Source organism: Blennius ocellaris (genome assembly GCF_963422515.1).
Source record: "Blennius ocellaris genome assembly, chromosome: 7".
Classification (NCBI taxonomy): domain Eukaryota; kingdom Metazoa; phylum Chordata; class Actinopteri; order Blenniiformes; family Blenniidae; genus Blennius; species Blennius ocellaris.
Window position 1 is genome coordinate 6,161,068 of NC_137656.1, and position 16,229 is coordinate 6,177,296.

At 45.7% G+C, this 16,229-nt stretch overlaps 1 protein-coding gene across 3 annotated transcripts in view; it reads left to right on the forward strand.

The window, feature by feature from the left end:
- camsap1b (calmodulin regulated spectrin-associated protein 1b) overlaps positions 1-11,744 on the forward strand; it is a 28,136-nt gene extending 16,392 nt beyond the window's left edge. Inside the window, exons 6-18 of one of the 3 annotated variants that reach the window (XM_080499580.1) lie at positions 1,715-1,856; positions 2,119-2,258; positions 2,382-2,478; positions 3,758-3,914; positions 4,303-4,388; positions 4,474-4,561; positions 4,898-7,169; positions 7,312-7,448; positions 7,531-7,763; positions 8,588-8,714; positions 8,860-8,969; positions 9,053-9,171; positions 9,925-11,744. In XM_080499580.1, coding sequence (XP_080355706.1) covers positions 1,715-1,856; positions 2,119-2,258; positions 2,382-2,478; positions 3,758-3,914; positions 4,303-4,388; positions 4,474-4,561; positions 4,898-7,169; positions 7,312-7,448; positions 7,531-7,763; positions 8,588-8,714; positions 8,860-8,969; positions 9,053-9,171; positions 9,925-10,221 — 4,005 coding nt within the window. In that variant the 3' untranslated portion in view covers positions 10,222-11,744. The remainder of the gene's footprint in view (positions 1-1,714; positions 1,857-2,118; positions 2,259-2,381; positions 2,479-3,757; positions 3,915-4,302; positions 4,389-4,473; positions 4,562-4,897; positions 7,170-7,311; positions 7,449-7,530; positions 7,764-8,587; positions 8,715-8,859; positions 8,970-9,052; positions 9,172-9,924) is intronic. The other 2 variants (XM_080499581.1, XM_080499582.1) reach the window with 2 other exon arrangements.
- The last annotated feature ends 4,485 nt before the right edge of the window (positions 11,745-16,229 follow it).

Here is a 16,229-nt window from a genome sequence, read left to right on the forward strand (position 1 = left end):
TGAGTAAATATTTTTCATAGACTTTTACTTTCAGTATCTGCCATGTTTTCTTTGTCCTGCTGTGAAAAAGGAAGTTTATGAGATTTGCAAAACAATGATCCTGTTTTTTTTATTTTTCTACATTTGCCCAGGCTTTATATACACATGAATGTATATCCTCAACTTAAACGTATGAGTGGATCATTGCACTTGAGTGCAGGTGTCTAATGAAGCTGTCATTCTGGATCAGGCTTCTTCTTTCTTTTAGGAGTGTTTATATGTTTTAGGAGAAGATCCACAGAATACTGGCCTGTGCTGATGAACTGACTTTTAAAATTATTTATGCCTTTTGAAGCTCAAGGCAAGGCCAAAATATTTATTACAGCAGTCGAAAGGCCTTAAATATACCACCAGAGTATACGGCGTTTAGAAGTGTTGAACGCTATATGAAGTGAAGTGCTATCTTTTAGGTATCAAAAGTGATTTGTATTCATGCCACTTCAGATTATAGTTTCCTTTTTAGTTACTGCAATTGATTTACTTTCCAATGAAAACACGTTTACTGTATTATTGTATTGCTACTTTAGTGCATTTGTGCTTATTAATCCTAAAATAACCTCATCAGCTTGGTGACAAAATGTCCCCCCCCAAAAAAATGCATGTGGGTTGAGTGTGTTTCTGTCACAACATTCAAAGCATCAGGTCAGAGTATATCCTAGTAAGCTGGTTAATGTTGCCTTGTAGAACTGGATCACACTCCTGGCCACCTTCCCATTAAAGCTGGAACAAGTCTGAGGCCCCGTTTACACAACACCGTTTCAAGTAACATGCCCGTATTCATGCCCGTGAAAGAAAAGTTTGGCCTTTAGGAGCCGGGAAAAAAAAGTCACTGTTGCAGTGGATCCGAGTGCCATTGTAGTGTAAACGGACACGCCAAAAGTGGAGAGAGTTTTTTGGTTCCAATCGTTCGTTGTTGTCGTGTAAACAGGTTCGAAGCCTCTGCTCTGTGCTGTTCATATCACATTCTAACACCTTCACCTCCATCCTCTCTCACGTCACCACGCTGCCTGGGTTCTCCCTGAACTGAGTGATCATGATGCATGAGCCTGTCAGAAGTCACGTGTTAGTTTTTAAAGTAATCAGCAAAAAGTCTAGATCAGTCCATGTTGTGACTGCTTGATAAATAACACACGTTTCATTTGAAATTCTTGATTCGTAAATTGAAATGGATAAGATATGTAAACTGAAAGTTGTGATAGCTATAATGTGACCACTTGCTAACTCAATGATTGGGTAGAATTAGCTCTCAGTGTCAACTGCTTTCAAACAAGCTCTGTTGTTTCTTTTTATTCCATCTGTTCGAGAATTACTACTTTATAGAGAGGAGATGCACACTGATCACAGACCAGCTGTGGTTTGTTCCACCACTAATGGTCATTGGGCAGCATTATCTTTTAAAGATGTTTGAAGAGGAGTTTCAACTGGAATTGTCTTGTGGAACTCCCGGGGAGAACCTTGATTTCAAGCGGACATAAATTAACTGAAGGAAAACATCCATCGTTTTTATGCTCTGACTGGTTTTGGGTGTCGGTCTTTAAACAGGAGGTTTGTATGAATGATACCAGTCATTGCATTTTGGATGTTTCGTCGCTAGTTCTCTGCTTGTAGTGCCTGTTGTCGCTGCAGCATTTCTTCTCATAACCTCTCCTGATCCTCTTCTCCCCCTGGTGGTCAGGTACGGTATCGCCGGGAGCACGCCTCAGGTCGACAGCTGCCCTTCTTCCCACTGCTGGAGAACCTGATGAGGAACGTCTGTGACGGAGCGGCACTGCTCACCGTGGTTCATTACTACTGCTCAGACATCATGAAGCTGGAGGGTATGACACTGCTTCCACGCTCACACATTTCTTCACACGTTCAGTGACACCTCATCTCCAATTATGAGTCGGCCTAAAAGCAATGTCTCTGCTGTGAGCGTCGGACTTGTTCCGCTAACGCACTGAATTTAATATCCAAGCATGATGCTATTTCTGTCGCTCACACATGGGTTACTGTCCCAGGCTCGTCAATGTGACATTTATAGCACCAGGTCATTGAGCTGTATCCTAATCTGCTCCACTCCCCTGCTTGTCTGATCAGATATTTGCCTGAAGGTAGTTCCTTCCATCGCTGACAGCCTGTACAACATCCAGCTGCTCAGAGAGTTTGCCAACGAGTATCTGAACAAGAGTTTCTATCTGACCACAGAGGACATGCTCTACTCGCCTCTCGTACTTAAGGTACAAACCCCGGCAGCTATATGTGCTGCACAGTTGAATATCAATGAAATCCAAACCACCTCATCCATCAGGGCTGTGGACTGCAACTCCTCACATGTACCACCTGGTCTGTTCTCTCTCTAGCACAATGTGATGGTGTTTATCGCTGAGCTGTTCTGGTGGTTTGAGACGGTCAAGCCCGAGTTTGTCCAACCTAGAGATTTTCAGGAGTTTAAAGATGGTAAGTATCAGCAGAGACTCTTCTGACATGATTTACCTGTTTGTGTGCATTATCAGTGCTGCAAAATATTACAGATGCATAATACTTCTATATTACTATACTATAATCCTTTTTTTCTCCATGTTTCATGTTTCACAATATCATGTGATTTAAAAAATGTCAGTTCATGCTCATTTTTGTGGAGGAGATGTCTGCTGTTGCAACATTATGCTTCTCTTGAACTCTTTTTCTCATGTCAGTCAAGAAGACGCACAACATGAAAACCCAGCGCCACATCTGGTTTTTATTCCGGTTACATAAAACTCTTAAACTCCTCCTCCTTTTGTAGCTTTTGCCAGCTCCAAAAATATTATTGAAATTTGTATTGAAATCCTGCACATATAGGACTTAAGATAGATGAAGACTATTCAATAGTAGCAATTCCAAATGCATCTATTTGAACCAAGAGGTAAAAGTGAACCTTCAATCAGTTTTTCCCCAGAGTTCACAGAGGGACAATCCGAAAACAGGTCAAATACCTGTTCCTCTACATCGAGAAATGCCAGCTGAGCTGGTTCGGTTATTTCATAAGCATGCCTCGTATTGGCCTCCCATTAAAATTGTACCCTGCGTGGCCAACTAGGTCGGAGCATTGGGGTCAGCCTTGGACTCACTGGAGAGGTTATATTTATCGCTTGGACAAGGAACAGCTTTGTGCCACTCTAAGGTTGTCCAACAAAAGGGCTTGCATACCCTCTCTCTGCTTTCAGTTTGACCAAAATATTACAGGGAAGCCAAACACTGATTAGGTCACCCCCTCACTCATGGGTGATGCTGGACTCCAGGACAAGAGCCACGATGTGACCAGGTGGAGGTTTGCGTTGGACTTTTCTGGAACATTTTGAAAGAAAAATAATAGATGTCGTCTTCCTGTGGCTAAAGTACACCGTACAGATCCACCGGATGAAGTGTCCAGTGAATCTATGTGGAAAATGTCAAAGATTAATGTTGAGTGTTGCACTGTAGGAATGCCCTTCAAACTGATGAAAGCTGAAGGTTTCTTGGTTTATCTGACTTTGATTAGTGTTTCTTCTGCTTGCCTCATTCACTCTCGCCTTATAGTTATAGTGACTCAGCTTTTAAAAAAAAAAAGATTTAAGACTAAATTGCTGAGTCACATCTATAGCTCTGTCTGGTGTCGTATAGCAGCTTCAACACATTACCGTGCACTCATGTTTTCCCCTGTCCACTCCAGACCAGGCCTGGTTTTCATTTCAACCCGTCTGCCCTTTGTCTTTAGCTCGAGCCACGGCTCACCCCAAGAGTTCTCGTCCGTCAGTGCCAATCTCCAACGCCACCAAACGCAGCTTCCTGGTCAATCCCGGCGTGGGCGATAACCAGAGCAGCCCCGAAGTCTGTAACAGGTACTTCCTGCACCCTGAAGACTCTGATTCCCTGTAAGTCTTTCCTCACTTTCCTTCACATTCAGGTCTTCATGATCCTGTCTCCTAAACCAGTTAGTGTTGGGTCCATATGGTGCTGTGGGTGTCTGGTTTTCATCCACTCGTGTCTTCCACCTTCAAATCTCTTTGTTCATGTGTGCTGTTGGCGTAGTCCCTGTGTTGTCTTTGTGTGCATTGCTGTGTATTTTATGTGGAATACTGGTTTTCTAGGATACAGAGAAGTGCAACACATCCACCTGCCCATGTGATGTGAATTTAAATGTAAAATTGCTTGTGAGAACAATCAGATGTATCTGCAATAGGTGCTTTCACCGGATGAGCTGGTGGTGACCTCACCGTTTGAATGAAGGTCTGATTCTGTGTTTGGTTTGTTGCTTTTTAGCAAAGGAGGGCCAACCTTCAGCCCCTCCCACCCGCTCCTGCCCCTGCGACAGAGACAACAAAAGCAGCAGGGGGAAGAAAGTGCAGGTGATGAAAAGTTGTCACATATGTCATTTGACAAATGAATCTGTTTCCTTCTAAAACTGGCTGATGGATTGCGTGTTTTGTGCAGCTGTGAGAAACCGTTCAAACTCTCTGACTCAGATGGACGGATCTAACCCTCGAGGGTCTGTTGTCGCCTGGCCGGAGAAGAGACAGAGGTACCTGAATATATCAGAACACTCGCATATATCCAAAAGCTTTTTGTTTTTTTAACAAACGTGAGCACTAATGTATTTATCATTTTCTTGGATTGACATATATATATATATAAATTTTATTTTTTTTATTTATCATGCAGGACTAAAAAACAGATCACGTTAAGTAAAAAAAAAAATGTTTTTGCAAATTTTGACTCACGAGAATGAAATATAATTAAGCATTTAATAGTCTGATCATTGCATCTTTTTAGAAAAGTTAATCTAAGTAGAGCTGAAATAAACAAATATAATTCCTGATCATGAAAATCTGTTTCCTCACGTCACTGTTCTTTGCAGACCCCTGTCCACACTGAGCCCCTTCATGCTGCATTTAGCTACAGACAGCGATGCAGATGTGATTTCTGGTGACAGTGTGAGTCTGGCTCGCTCCATTAGCAAGGACAGCCTGGCGTCCAACGTCCTCAACGCAACTCCCAAACACCAGACTGTCCACCAGGCCCCGCATACGGCCGTTCGCAATGGCCACAGCCTCCTGAGCAACGTCAACATTGCGGACGAGGAGGAAACTCTGGTAGCGGCTGCCAGGACTGATGTGTCTTCCAACCAGAGAGTTGATGGGGCACAAGCAGCAGCAGCAGCAGCCGCCGTGGCTGGACCGAAACCTTCCCCTGACCCCAAACAAGCACCGGATGGTTTTTACCTTGAACCACTAATGCCTGCTGTGCTCAGAACAGCTAAAGAGAAGTCTGTGTGCCTGAACAAGGAGGAGGAGTGTGGCGAGGGGCCGCGATCTGCAGGAAGAGGCTCTTTACGCCGGGGAGATGGATCCACAGCAGCCGTCCGTAGGAAAGCTCCCTGCACTGTCAACCAAACATTTTCTGCCGGGGAGGAGGAAGACCTGTTGGAGGATCCCCCGCAGACTCAGGCAGGGTTCAGACCGCCTCTCACGAGCAGCGAGGACCTTTCATCCAGGGAGGCTGAGGTCTTCTATCTGCATTCAAACTCCGCGGAGGAGACAAAACCTGGCCAGGGCCTAGACGCAGAGCTGGAAGACCTTGACGAGGAGGACGAGGATTTGGACGAAGCTCTAACCACTAAAGATGCAAACTGGCCCAGGAAATCCTTCAAAGGGCAAGACGAGGAAGAGGAATCGGCTAAACTCCAGGAGGATATGAATGTGAAAGAGCACGAGGACAAAGACATGAATGGTGGCAGCGGTCGCTCAAGCCCTTGCCTCAGCACGCACTCTCAGGCAAGCAGCTTGGCCAGCGGCAGCGTGCGCATGACCTCCTTCGCCGAGCGTAAAGCGCAGCAGCAGCGGTTCGGCAGCAATCACGACTTGCGCTCGAGTGCGTCCAGCTCCCAGCGGACCACTCCAGATGGATCAGAGTGCAGCGGGCCCCTGGGCTCGTCCTGGAGGTTTAAGCGAGACCAGAGCCCCTCGTCGCCTTTGGGAGGATGCAACCGGGCGGGCGACGGGAGCGGCGGCACGAATGTACTGGCTTCCGAGATCATCCAGCTCCGCATGCAGCTGGAAGAGAAGCGGCGCGCCATCGAGCACCAGAAGAAGAAGATGGAAGTGCTGTCGGCGAGGCAGAGGCAGAAGCTGGGGAAGGCGGCGTTTCTGCACATTGTGAAGAAAGGCGGAGGGAAGAGCGACACTTTGCCCAACCCGCTGAAGGCCGACATCCCCAAAGACGAGCTGAACGGTGAGAAAGAGCCATCGAGCAAAGATGACATGGCCGTAGACGTGCATAAGGGGGAGAAAGAGGTGGAGGGGGCCGCCCTTCCTGGTGCCTTAGACGCAGATAAGAAAGGGAGCAGCGGAAGCTTTTATCTGGAAGAAGAGTTGGACCTGAACGAGTGCAACCGCTCCATCGAGCTGCTGAATGACGCCATCGGCAGCATCCAGCAACAGATGATGCAGTTGTCGCTGCAGCAGGAGATGCTGATGAAACAGAATGTACAGTCCCCCCCCGGCGCGACACCACCTCCTCCTCCTCACGCCGCTGACAAGAACAGCGACTCGAAGGCGGGCACGAGTTTTCACATTGTGGAGCACGCGTCAGGCGCGGGCGCCGCCCCCGCCAAGAAGCCCCCCAAGCTGACCTCGGGCCGCAGCTCCAGGTCCAAACCCTCAGACCTAAAGATGGCCCGGGAGCAGAGCCGACAGACCGCCAGGACGCTCACCCCCACCCAGAGTGCTTCAGAGACATTGCCACACCCGAGGCAGACGGGCGGGGGCAGGTCACCCCGGGCCGAGCACCCCGACAGGCCGGGGCCCGATCAGGCACGGAGTGCCAACCTCCGACTCCACGACGAAGCCAACGTGCGGCTGCCAACCCGAGTGGACTTGACTGCGGTGGCCGCCTCCGAGTCGCTCTTGGATACGTGCCTGTCCGGCTCCCCGAGAGAGTCTGAGCTCAACGCCTCCGACGACTTGGGGAAGGAGAGCGTGTCGTCAGAGGAGGCGCAGCGCAGCAAGGCCCACCTGATCGAAGTGGATCTGTCAGACCTGAGGGCTCCTGAGGACAAGGAGGCCGCGGAGCGGACGGCGACCGAGGAAGAAGATGGAGAGCAGAAGTCTGTCATGGGCTTCTTCTTCAAGGTAGGGCCTTCAGAGATACATTTTAACAGACCACTGATCATTTTGAAGATGAGCACATCACTTTTTTTTTTGCTCAAAGTCTTTGATATTTCCTGTCTTCCAGTTATGAGCTTGTTGAGTGTTTACACAATGTTCTTCACAGGATGAGCAAAAGGCCGAAGACGAGCTGGCTAAGAGGAGAGCAGCATTCTTACTGAAGCAGCAAAAGAAAGCCGAAGAGGCTCGACTTCGTAAACAGCAGCTCGAAGCCGAGTCTGAGCTCAAACGGGACGAAGTCAGGTCTGTCACCTGCACGAACATCGGTCACACCCACGATTACTCCCAAACTGTGTTCACACTGCCCTCTCTGCTGTGACTCCAGACGGAAGGCCGAGGAGGACCGCCTGCGTAAAGAGGATGAGAAGACCCGGCGGGAGCTGATCAAGCAGGAGTATCTACGGCGGAAGCAGCAGGAGATATTCGAGGAGCAGGGCCTCGTCAAGCCCAAAGCCCCCAAAGCCCCCAAAGCCCCCAAACCCAAACAGAAGCACAGAACCAAGGCCGTCTTGCGGGAGGAATCCTCCAGCGACAATTTCTCCAAGGGCTCTTCTACACGTAAGACTGGAACCTCTTCCTTCAGCAACCAGCTCCACATTATCTCTCCGCTGTCTGAGCACAACTCACTTTATTTTCTATCCGAGCAGAGGTGCTCATTGGCTGATTGCTAATATAAGTTGAATAACTTTCTGCATGTTAATTTTTCTATTGAGATTCATTCACTGATTCATTGAAAGTATTGGACTTTTCACAAATAACTTGAGGCTCGCTTTATGAGTAAATACACCATACATGCTATGAGTGATTTTTGTCCATCTCATGTGAACAATTGTGACAATATCTTTGATTGTGGATTAAAATCCTCTGTCTTTTGATAAAAAGTGAAAGAGATATGCAGCCAGCCGACCCCACGGTCATATGAACAGACAACCTGGCATTGCTTTCTGACAATGTCTCAAATTAAACGACCAAGCTGCAGCTACTAGTAATCGGTAGAAATGTTGCAGAAAGTGTTGATTGAAGAAACTCCAGCACTGCATCAAAACAATATTTAGCACACATTGCCTATTCGAGGGAACTGGCCAGTGACTTTTTCCATCACTAAACATCTAGTATAAATTATTTAGAGAGCAATCAAAACCTAATGGGGAGCCAGTGTAGTGAATAAAACAAGTTTTGGACCTTTAGGATTCGATGTAGAGGATTTGTGTGGTCTGGAGGCAATTTGGTTGAGAAATGATTATTTCGTCAAATATCCTGAGACGAAACTTTTGAGTGTCAGTTTGGCTTTGTGGTTGAGTTACTTCTATTTACAGCACACAGCATTTCCACTGCAGTTAAACACACAAGCAGGTGAGAGTAACCTTTGCTGAACCTTTCAGGTTTTCCTCTCCTCTCCCACACAGCTGACAACCTGAGCAACACCCAGTCGGGCTCCAGCCTGTCTCTGGCCTCCGCCGCCACCAACGAGGCCGACAGCGTCAACTCAGGAGGGGCGGGCTCACAGCGGTAACGTGCTAAATATTTATGCATCGTCCACGCTCTGACACGACTGATACTTCCCGCCGGTACATATTTGAATGTGGAAGAATACCATCAATACGCCCCCAACCTGTTTTTTGTTTTTTTTTCTTCTTCCTCGTTTGTTCTGCAGGTGTGATTCTGTGGAGTCGTTCCCAGGGAGTCGTACCAGTCGAGTTGCAGAGAGAGACTGGGACAACGGCTCCACGGCATCTTCCATCACATCCATGGCCGAGTACACTGGTAAACCCACGCATTGCTGTTGAGCGACTTTTCTTCTCTTTTACTGGGAAAAAAATTGAATCTAACTGGCTTTCCTCCTTCAGGTCCTAAACTTTTTAAGGAGCCCAGCGCCAAGTCCAACAAGCCAATCATCCACAATGCGATCTCTCACTGCTGCCTGGCTGGCAAAGTCAACGAGCCCCAGAAGAACCAGATCCTGGAGGTCAGTGTTCAGGGTGGTGCAGCGAAAGGGTTAATGGTGCTTTTAACCTCTTCATGTCAAGTCGTGTCAAGTCACAGGAAGCTCCTTTATTAATCCTGCTCCTCCGGCTCAACGCTGCTTTTGTGACTCTTTGGCGGGGCTCCTTTCTGTCACTGCCTTGTGAACACACCAGAGACTTCTTTACCTTTGAACAAATACAACTGAAATACACGACTGGGGGGGGGGGGGGGGGGGGGGGGTACACAAAGATAAACCACAACTCGAGTCAATGTGCTCTCACCAGTCGTTCTGGATACCGCGGAGCTCCACCGCCGAGGAAATATCTTCTCTCTTGAGGAGCAGTTGAGTCCCAAAATCTAATCAATTGGTCCTGAAGATTTCATGCAGTTCAGGGTTAATAGTTTTTGCGAAAAGTTGGTCAAATACATACAAACCAATAAATACATGTGGACGAAGCGCAAGATTGAAAGTAACCGTGTTCCATCGGAGGACCGATTCTCAGGAATTTTTTGTTTTTTGTATATTACGTTCAGGGTTAAGCAAAATATGTTTAACTTCATCCTAAACCCTTCGCTCATCATCTTGTTTGTTTTTCTTGTTTCTTTGTTGTTACATTGTGTATTTGGTTTGACCAAATAAACTATTACTTGCTTGCTAAATGGTGCAGACTCGCCCCCGAAAATGCACAAAGTTCTCTCAAAGAAGAAATGTTCACTTTCTGAATGTTTCGTCTGGCGTCTCTTGTCCTCCCAGGAGTTGGAGAAGTGCGAGTCGAACCACCTCATGATCCTGTTTCGAGACGGCGGCTGCCAGTTCCGTGCGCTCTACTCGTACTTCCCAGACACCGAGGAGATCCACAAGCTGACGGGCACGGGGCCCAAGAGCATCAGCAAGAAGATGATCGACAAGCTGTACAAGTACAACTCGGACCGGAAGCAGTTCACCGTCATCCCCGCCAAGACTGTGTCGGTCAGCGTGGACGCCCTGACCATCCACAACCACCTGTGGCAGGCCAAGAGGGGCGCTGTGCCAAAGAAAAGCGGGAAATAGCAAAAAGGCCCAGTTTTTATTTTATTTTTTATTTTTTTATTTTTCCTCCCCCGGCCGATTAGCATCCAAGTCATCTTCTCTCCGTCTCGCTTCCGAAACCGACGGCGTCGACGCTCACCGACAGACTTCAGCCCGGAACCCTACTTGGGAGAGAACACGTCAACGGACATGTGCAGGTGGACCGGGGCAGAATCCAAATCAAAGGAAAAGGTGTTTGCATGTCACAGGTGGCGTGAAGGAGGAATTTCGAGGAATGTCTGCCGAATGTGCTTCTCTTCCTGTGCTCTCAGTGCGATCTGTTCAGGTTTTTATTTTTTGTCCTCATACGTAGACGCTCAATTTTCCATGAGATATTTATTAGTTCAGCACTGTTGCGACGGAGAGTTCAGCCGCAGCCCAACTCCTCTGAACTTCCCTCCCCTTCCTTCAAACCCCGTGTGGGACCGGGAAGAAAATATATTCTGTTGCCCTTTTTAAAAAAAAAAAAACTAAACAAAAAAAAATACAAAAATCAGACGCAAGGGATCTTCTTTGTCCAACCCTTGAGGACCCCCGGACCACAGTCTCTTCCTTGGTGGACCGTCGAATCAGGCTGGCATCGCCAGGTTGCCTCTCCACAAACAAAACACAAAGCCCTGCTGCTCTGAACTGTCTTCTTCTTCAAGTCGTCACTAGGGGGCGCTCCTCTCCACGGGGGGGTGGCGCTCCCCTCAGACATCCGTTGGCCTTTCACGCATTGTGGTACTGTTGTCTTATTTATTCAACCGCTTTTTAAAGTAGACGCTGACCATGTAGCACTGAATATCTGTACCGCAACGACAAACTACAGAAACTTAACAACCCCAAAAAAAACAATCTTGTCATTTTAAGTTTGTTTTTTTTATTCATCCGAAGGTCAATGAAAAAAAACAAGCCTTTAGTACATTTCTTTTTAAATGTTCTTTTCGAGTTTATTTCCTTTTTTTCTTTTTTTTTTTCAGTTTGATTAAAGCGACAGGCTTTCCAGTTGAAGCTGATGTTATGTGTCTTCATCATAACGGGATTTCTCTGATGTTTAGAGCTTAGTTTTGTGTTTTCTCCACCGGGCACTCTTGAATTGTCCTGTGTAAAGGTGCACTCATGAACACCATGTAAACACCCCCCCCACCCCCCCCCCCCCCCCCCCATCCGAGTGTCTCGGTCCCGTCTCTATCCACTGGAGCGGCGCGAGCCGGCGCTCTCTTGTGAGGAGCGCCTCCTCAGCGCCGCCGCTCTGTAAACCTTCTCCGATTACAGTATTTGGTATATTCGGAGCGTGTGTGTGTGTGTGTGTGTGCAAGCAAGCAGTGGGGGGTGGGGGTGGGGGGGGGGGGGGCTGTGGTTCGGTTAAACATTAAAGAACATTCCTCCGAGGTGTTGACAAACTGCCACGTCGTCACTCTCTTCTCTGCGTCTGTGTCCCACTAATAAAGTGCTATTCTTTTTTTTTTTTTAATTTTATTTAGAAACCATTTGTTGGCCTGGAGAACAACCAGAAGTGTTGCACGAGCACTTTACTTTGTTTGTTGTGGTTTGGTGGGTGGGTGGGGGGGGGGTCATCGAATACAAATTGGTAACACTGCTGTCTCTGGAAAATGTAAAAAAAAACAAAGCAAAAGAAACCCCACTAAAACCAAACGCTGGTTGCGTACTTATGATTGAAGCTGATGTCAAACTACTGTCTCCCAAAAAAAAAAACCCCAACAAAACTACTTGACTTCTGGTTTGCTGCGTTTCCTTCAGAGGGTAAAGAGAAGCTGGTCGACCTTCAACTATGTATGAGAGTGTATTTTTTATGTTCACGAAAAGATTGTATTTGGCATTCTGGTCACCATTTTTCTTTGTTACACTGGTGTCTTTTTCATCCTTGTTGATTTTTTTTTATCTCTGATGCCATCGTATTTATTTTGAAATGGACGCACTGAAACGGAATAAATTTTCAACTGAAGTAAAAGGCACATTTCTCATTTTGATTTTCCTCACGGCTTCATTTGTCCATCACTTTTTTTTGTTTTTTGTTTGGAATGCTGCAGATTTTATTTCCTTTAAACACTCTTTTGTTTTTATTATATTTTTTTTAATTATAATCACAGAAGACATGGAGGTAGACAAAGGCAGCAAATTGAAAACAGAATATGTCCTGTTATAATAACATATTGACCGTTTGAGTTGGAGCTTGTTGCAATATTAGGAACAATATGGCTGCATCCCTGGTTTTGGAAGAAAAGATCAATATGTTAAATCCCATTGTATTTTAATTTCTATTGCTCATGAGTTTCTTGTATAGCTATGATGTCCCGAGATGTGGATTTCAAATGGGAGAAAACCTTTACTGTTTTTAAATTGCTTCTCAAACCTGACATTCCAACCAAGTACAGTTATGCTGCCACCATGTGGTGATGCAACACGTCCCTGGATGCTATTTACAAAGAAAAATCCAACAGATCGACATGAGCAAACATAAGAAACTCCCTCTCACAGGAAGAAACCTTTGCAGAATCAGAACCGGGTGGTTGGGTTGAGGGGATAGAAAGAGAGAAGAGAGGACGGACATATTGGAGGTAGGGATTCTCCAGTCAACTCATTATCACGTATACTCTGCACCACAACAAAGACAAACAAAGAGTTGAATTTAAAGGTTAATATGACACTATTTTACCAGCCAGGCTGAATTGAGTTGAAATTTGTCTCGATGGCCCTGGAAATTAAATGTGTCTGGTTTCCTCAACAGGGACATTTTTGAATGTGACGCATTAAAAGAGAAAACATTGATTTCTTTGATAAAAAGAAAGTGATGTGGTCATATTGTTCTGGCTGAGTGGTGCGTCTCTGAGCGACTCCAGGTAATCCAGTCAACTTAAGTCTTCAAAACAAAGCGAGACCTCCTCTGAGTATAAAGCGTCCTGCGCTCCACCGGCCGGATGGAACAGCGTCTCGACGCTCATCACTGTGACAGACTCCGTTACTGTGGCAACCACATACCTGCCCCCCATCCTGTTGTGGTTCAGGCGATCACAAGACAAACTGGAGTCGGAGACCTGCACAGATCAGACTCTTCACCATGAGGGGTAAGTGGGGAGAAAAAGATGTTACATTAAAAATCATATCTTTATAATAGAACAACATGACTTCTGTTGATCTCCACAGCTGCTGCTGCTGCTCTCGGTCTGATGCTGGGGAGTTTAAGTTTGAGTTATTCCTGCATCAAGGAGGAATCCACCCTCATCTGCTACGACTTCCCGGCCTGTGAGGAGTTTTTTTCCTCTCTTTGTTTTTCAGTAAACTCAGACGAGAGCTTGTTGATTCACACAATGAAAGATGCAACAGTTTGCCTTACGAATGACCCTTCATGAATTACTGTGAAAATGTTTGGTTCCATCACTTAACCTGATTACAGATTAAACTTTAAGTTGCTTTTGTAAAAGGTTGAAGAATGTCTAGTTCTTTTATGTAATGTAAAATCATTCTAAATTTGCTTTAACCAAGTACAAACATTATTGAAAACGGTTCGTAACAGAGACTCCTTCTTGCTTCTCTCTCATTCAAAAAAAGTTAATATCGAATATATTGAATATGTAAAATACATCATGGAGGTGTGCAGGGATTCTTCAGTTGAAATCCAATTGATTTGATGAAAAAGTGTGCATGTAAACCATTTGAATAACTTAAATGTTGCTAAACAGATTTTGGAAAATGTGTTAAATTGATCACTCTCATAAACTGTTTTATAAAAAGCAAATTAATATTTTGACTTTATTACCATTTAGATTTTTCACTCAAATTGCATACTATATTGCAAGATTTGCAGAATAATTTGAAATCTTTCCTCATTTAGTCTTTATAACTTTACTTGATAAGTGATGAAAAAGATTATTATCTTGAATTATTTTATTAAAGTTGAGATGTCCATTGCTTTTTAAGAGTTTGCTAAAATCATTGTTTACTTTAATTCCATCTTTATAATGAGTTCCTGAATTGAAATGAAAAGTACTCAGAAGTGTTGAAATGTTGAGAAAGGTACTTTTTTTTTTTTTTTTTACGGGAAAACGTTCTTCACTGCCAATGATCTGACCTGTAGAGACATTTATGACCACTAGGTGGAAGCACAACGTTTTCATTATTACATCAGATAAATACAGAATCAATGGAAGAAAATATTTGGGATCATGAGATGTGGTCCAATCTTAAAGTCTCAAACTCAAATTATCTGGAAATTACTGATTAATAATGCAGAGCAATAAGAAGCTCCTCTCTTATTTCCAGACATGCAACAACACACAAGCTTGTATGTTCTTTTTATATTTAATATTAAAAAAATAGTTTTTCACATCTTGCTCAATTGTTTCAAAACTATCTTTTTCTACAACAGCAAGTACTTTTTTAATTTTTCCACTTCTTTTCATGCATAATCCGGTTTCCTATATAGGATTGTCTTTCATAATTTAAAGTGGGAAATTATTCACTGTCACTTTTTCCACATTTTGTCACAGTCTTGTTTTTCTTTGCTCAAAATTATACACACACTTGAACGGTCTCTGCCATGCACTGTCAACTGAGGGAGCTTATATAGACACTGTGTTTATGTCCAATCCACTGATTTTACAATAGACTCCAATGAAACTGTAACATCTCAGGGATGATCAGTGGAAACAACCAGTTAATTTAAAGCGTAATGGTAAATGCTGTATGTCCATGTAACATACCAAAACGTAGAACAATCGAAGTGCTATAAATAGCTTTTGGGTGTACAGTATATAAAGTCTAGAGGTAAGTGTGCGTGGGAATCAAGTTGGACCATGAGACTCCTGTTTGTGATTGATGACGTTTGTCTCCGTTCAGATTTCGACGCCGGGTTTTCTTCTCTGCTGTTCACTAAAAAAGTGGGACGGATCAATTCCACCATGTTCCGCAGTGAGAACCTGACCTCGGTCACCAGGTTCAGACTGGAACAGAGTGACGTCTCTGCGATTGCGGACAGAGCCTTCGGCTCCCTGCTCAACCTCAGGACCCTGTCTTTAGACGGGAACCTGCTGACGGAGGTCAATCCCAACTGGCTGGGAGCTCCGGGCGTCCTCACTGAGCTCAACTTCACTGGAAACCGTGTGGAAACTGTGACCAAGCAAATGCTGGACGGGCTGGTGAACCTCACAAAGCTCAGGCTGAATGGGAACAAGATCAAAACCGTAGATCTGAACAGTTTCCAGTCCCAGAGCGTGCTGACTGAACTGGACCTCTCTGAGAACATGATGACCCGGCTCGCACCTCAGGTCTTCGGCTCTCTCAGGTCCACCAAGATCAGACTGGACGGGAACCCGTGGGACTGTTCCTGCGGGGCGGAGCAGTTCGTCTCCCTCCTGGAAGGTTTGTGGTGACGCGAGTCATGGTCAACGTGTTCAGGGATCCTCCGCGAAGCTTGAAGCTGCTTCTGTGTTCAGATCTACGGAGCAGAGATCTTCTGGAGAGACCGATGGAGGTGAAGTGTGGGGGTCCTCCGTCTCTGAGTGGCCGGCCCGTCCTCAACGTGTCGGTGTGCGAGTCGTCCCCTCCTCCGGGATCCCCGCCAGCGACGCCACCCGACCCTCCCAAACACACCTCTACGCCAACAACGACCTCCACGGCCGCCGGTAGTGCTGCTCCCTCTGTTTTTAAGTCTTTTTTTCTTTTTCTTTATCTCACATGCTTTTCTATTTTTCTCAACAGTTTCCACCAGGTGGCGCCACAACAGCAGTTCAAACTCAACGATTGAACTCGCCGTTGCCTCAGCAGCACCTTCAGGTACTCATCGCTCCTCTCGTTCTGTTTCAATTCGACTTTATTACTTGTTATTTAAACATTACATCTCCTTCAGAAATTGTGTCGTGTCCGTCACGACCGCCAACATGCACGCTTCGCACCCTGGCAGCTGTGATCGGTACGTTTGATCGTTTCCTCCAACCCAGTTTTCTTTGGAGAAACCTGATTGAAGACGTGTCTGTCCAGGAGTCCTCTGT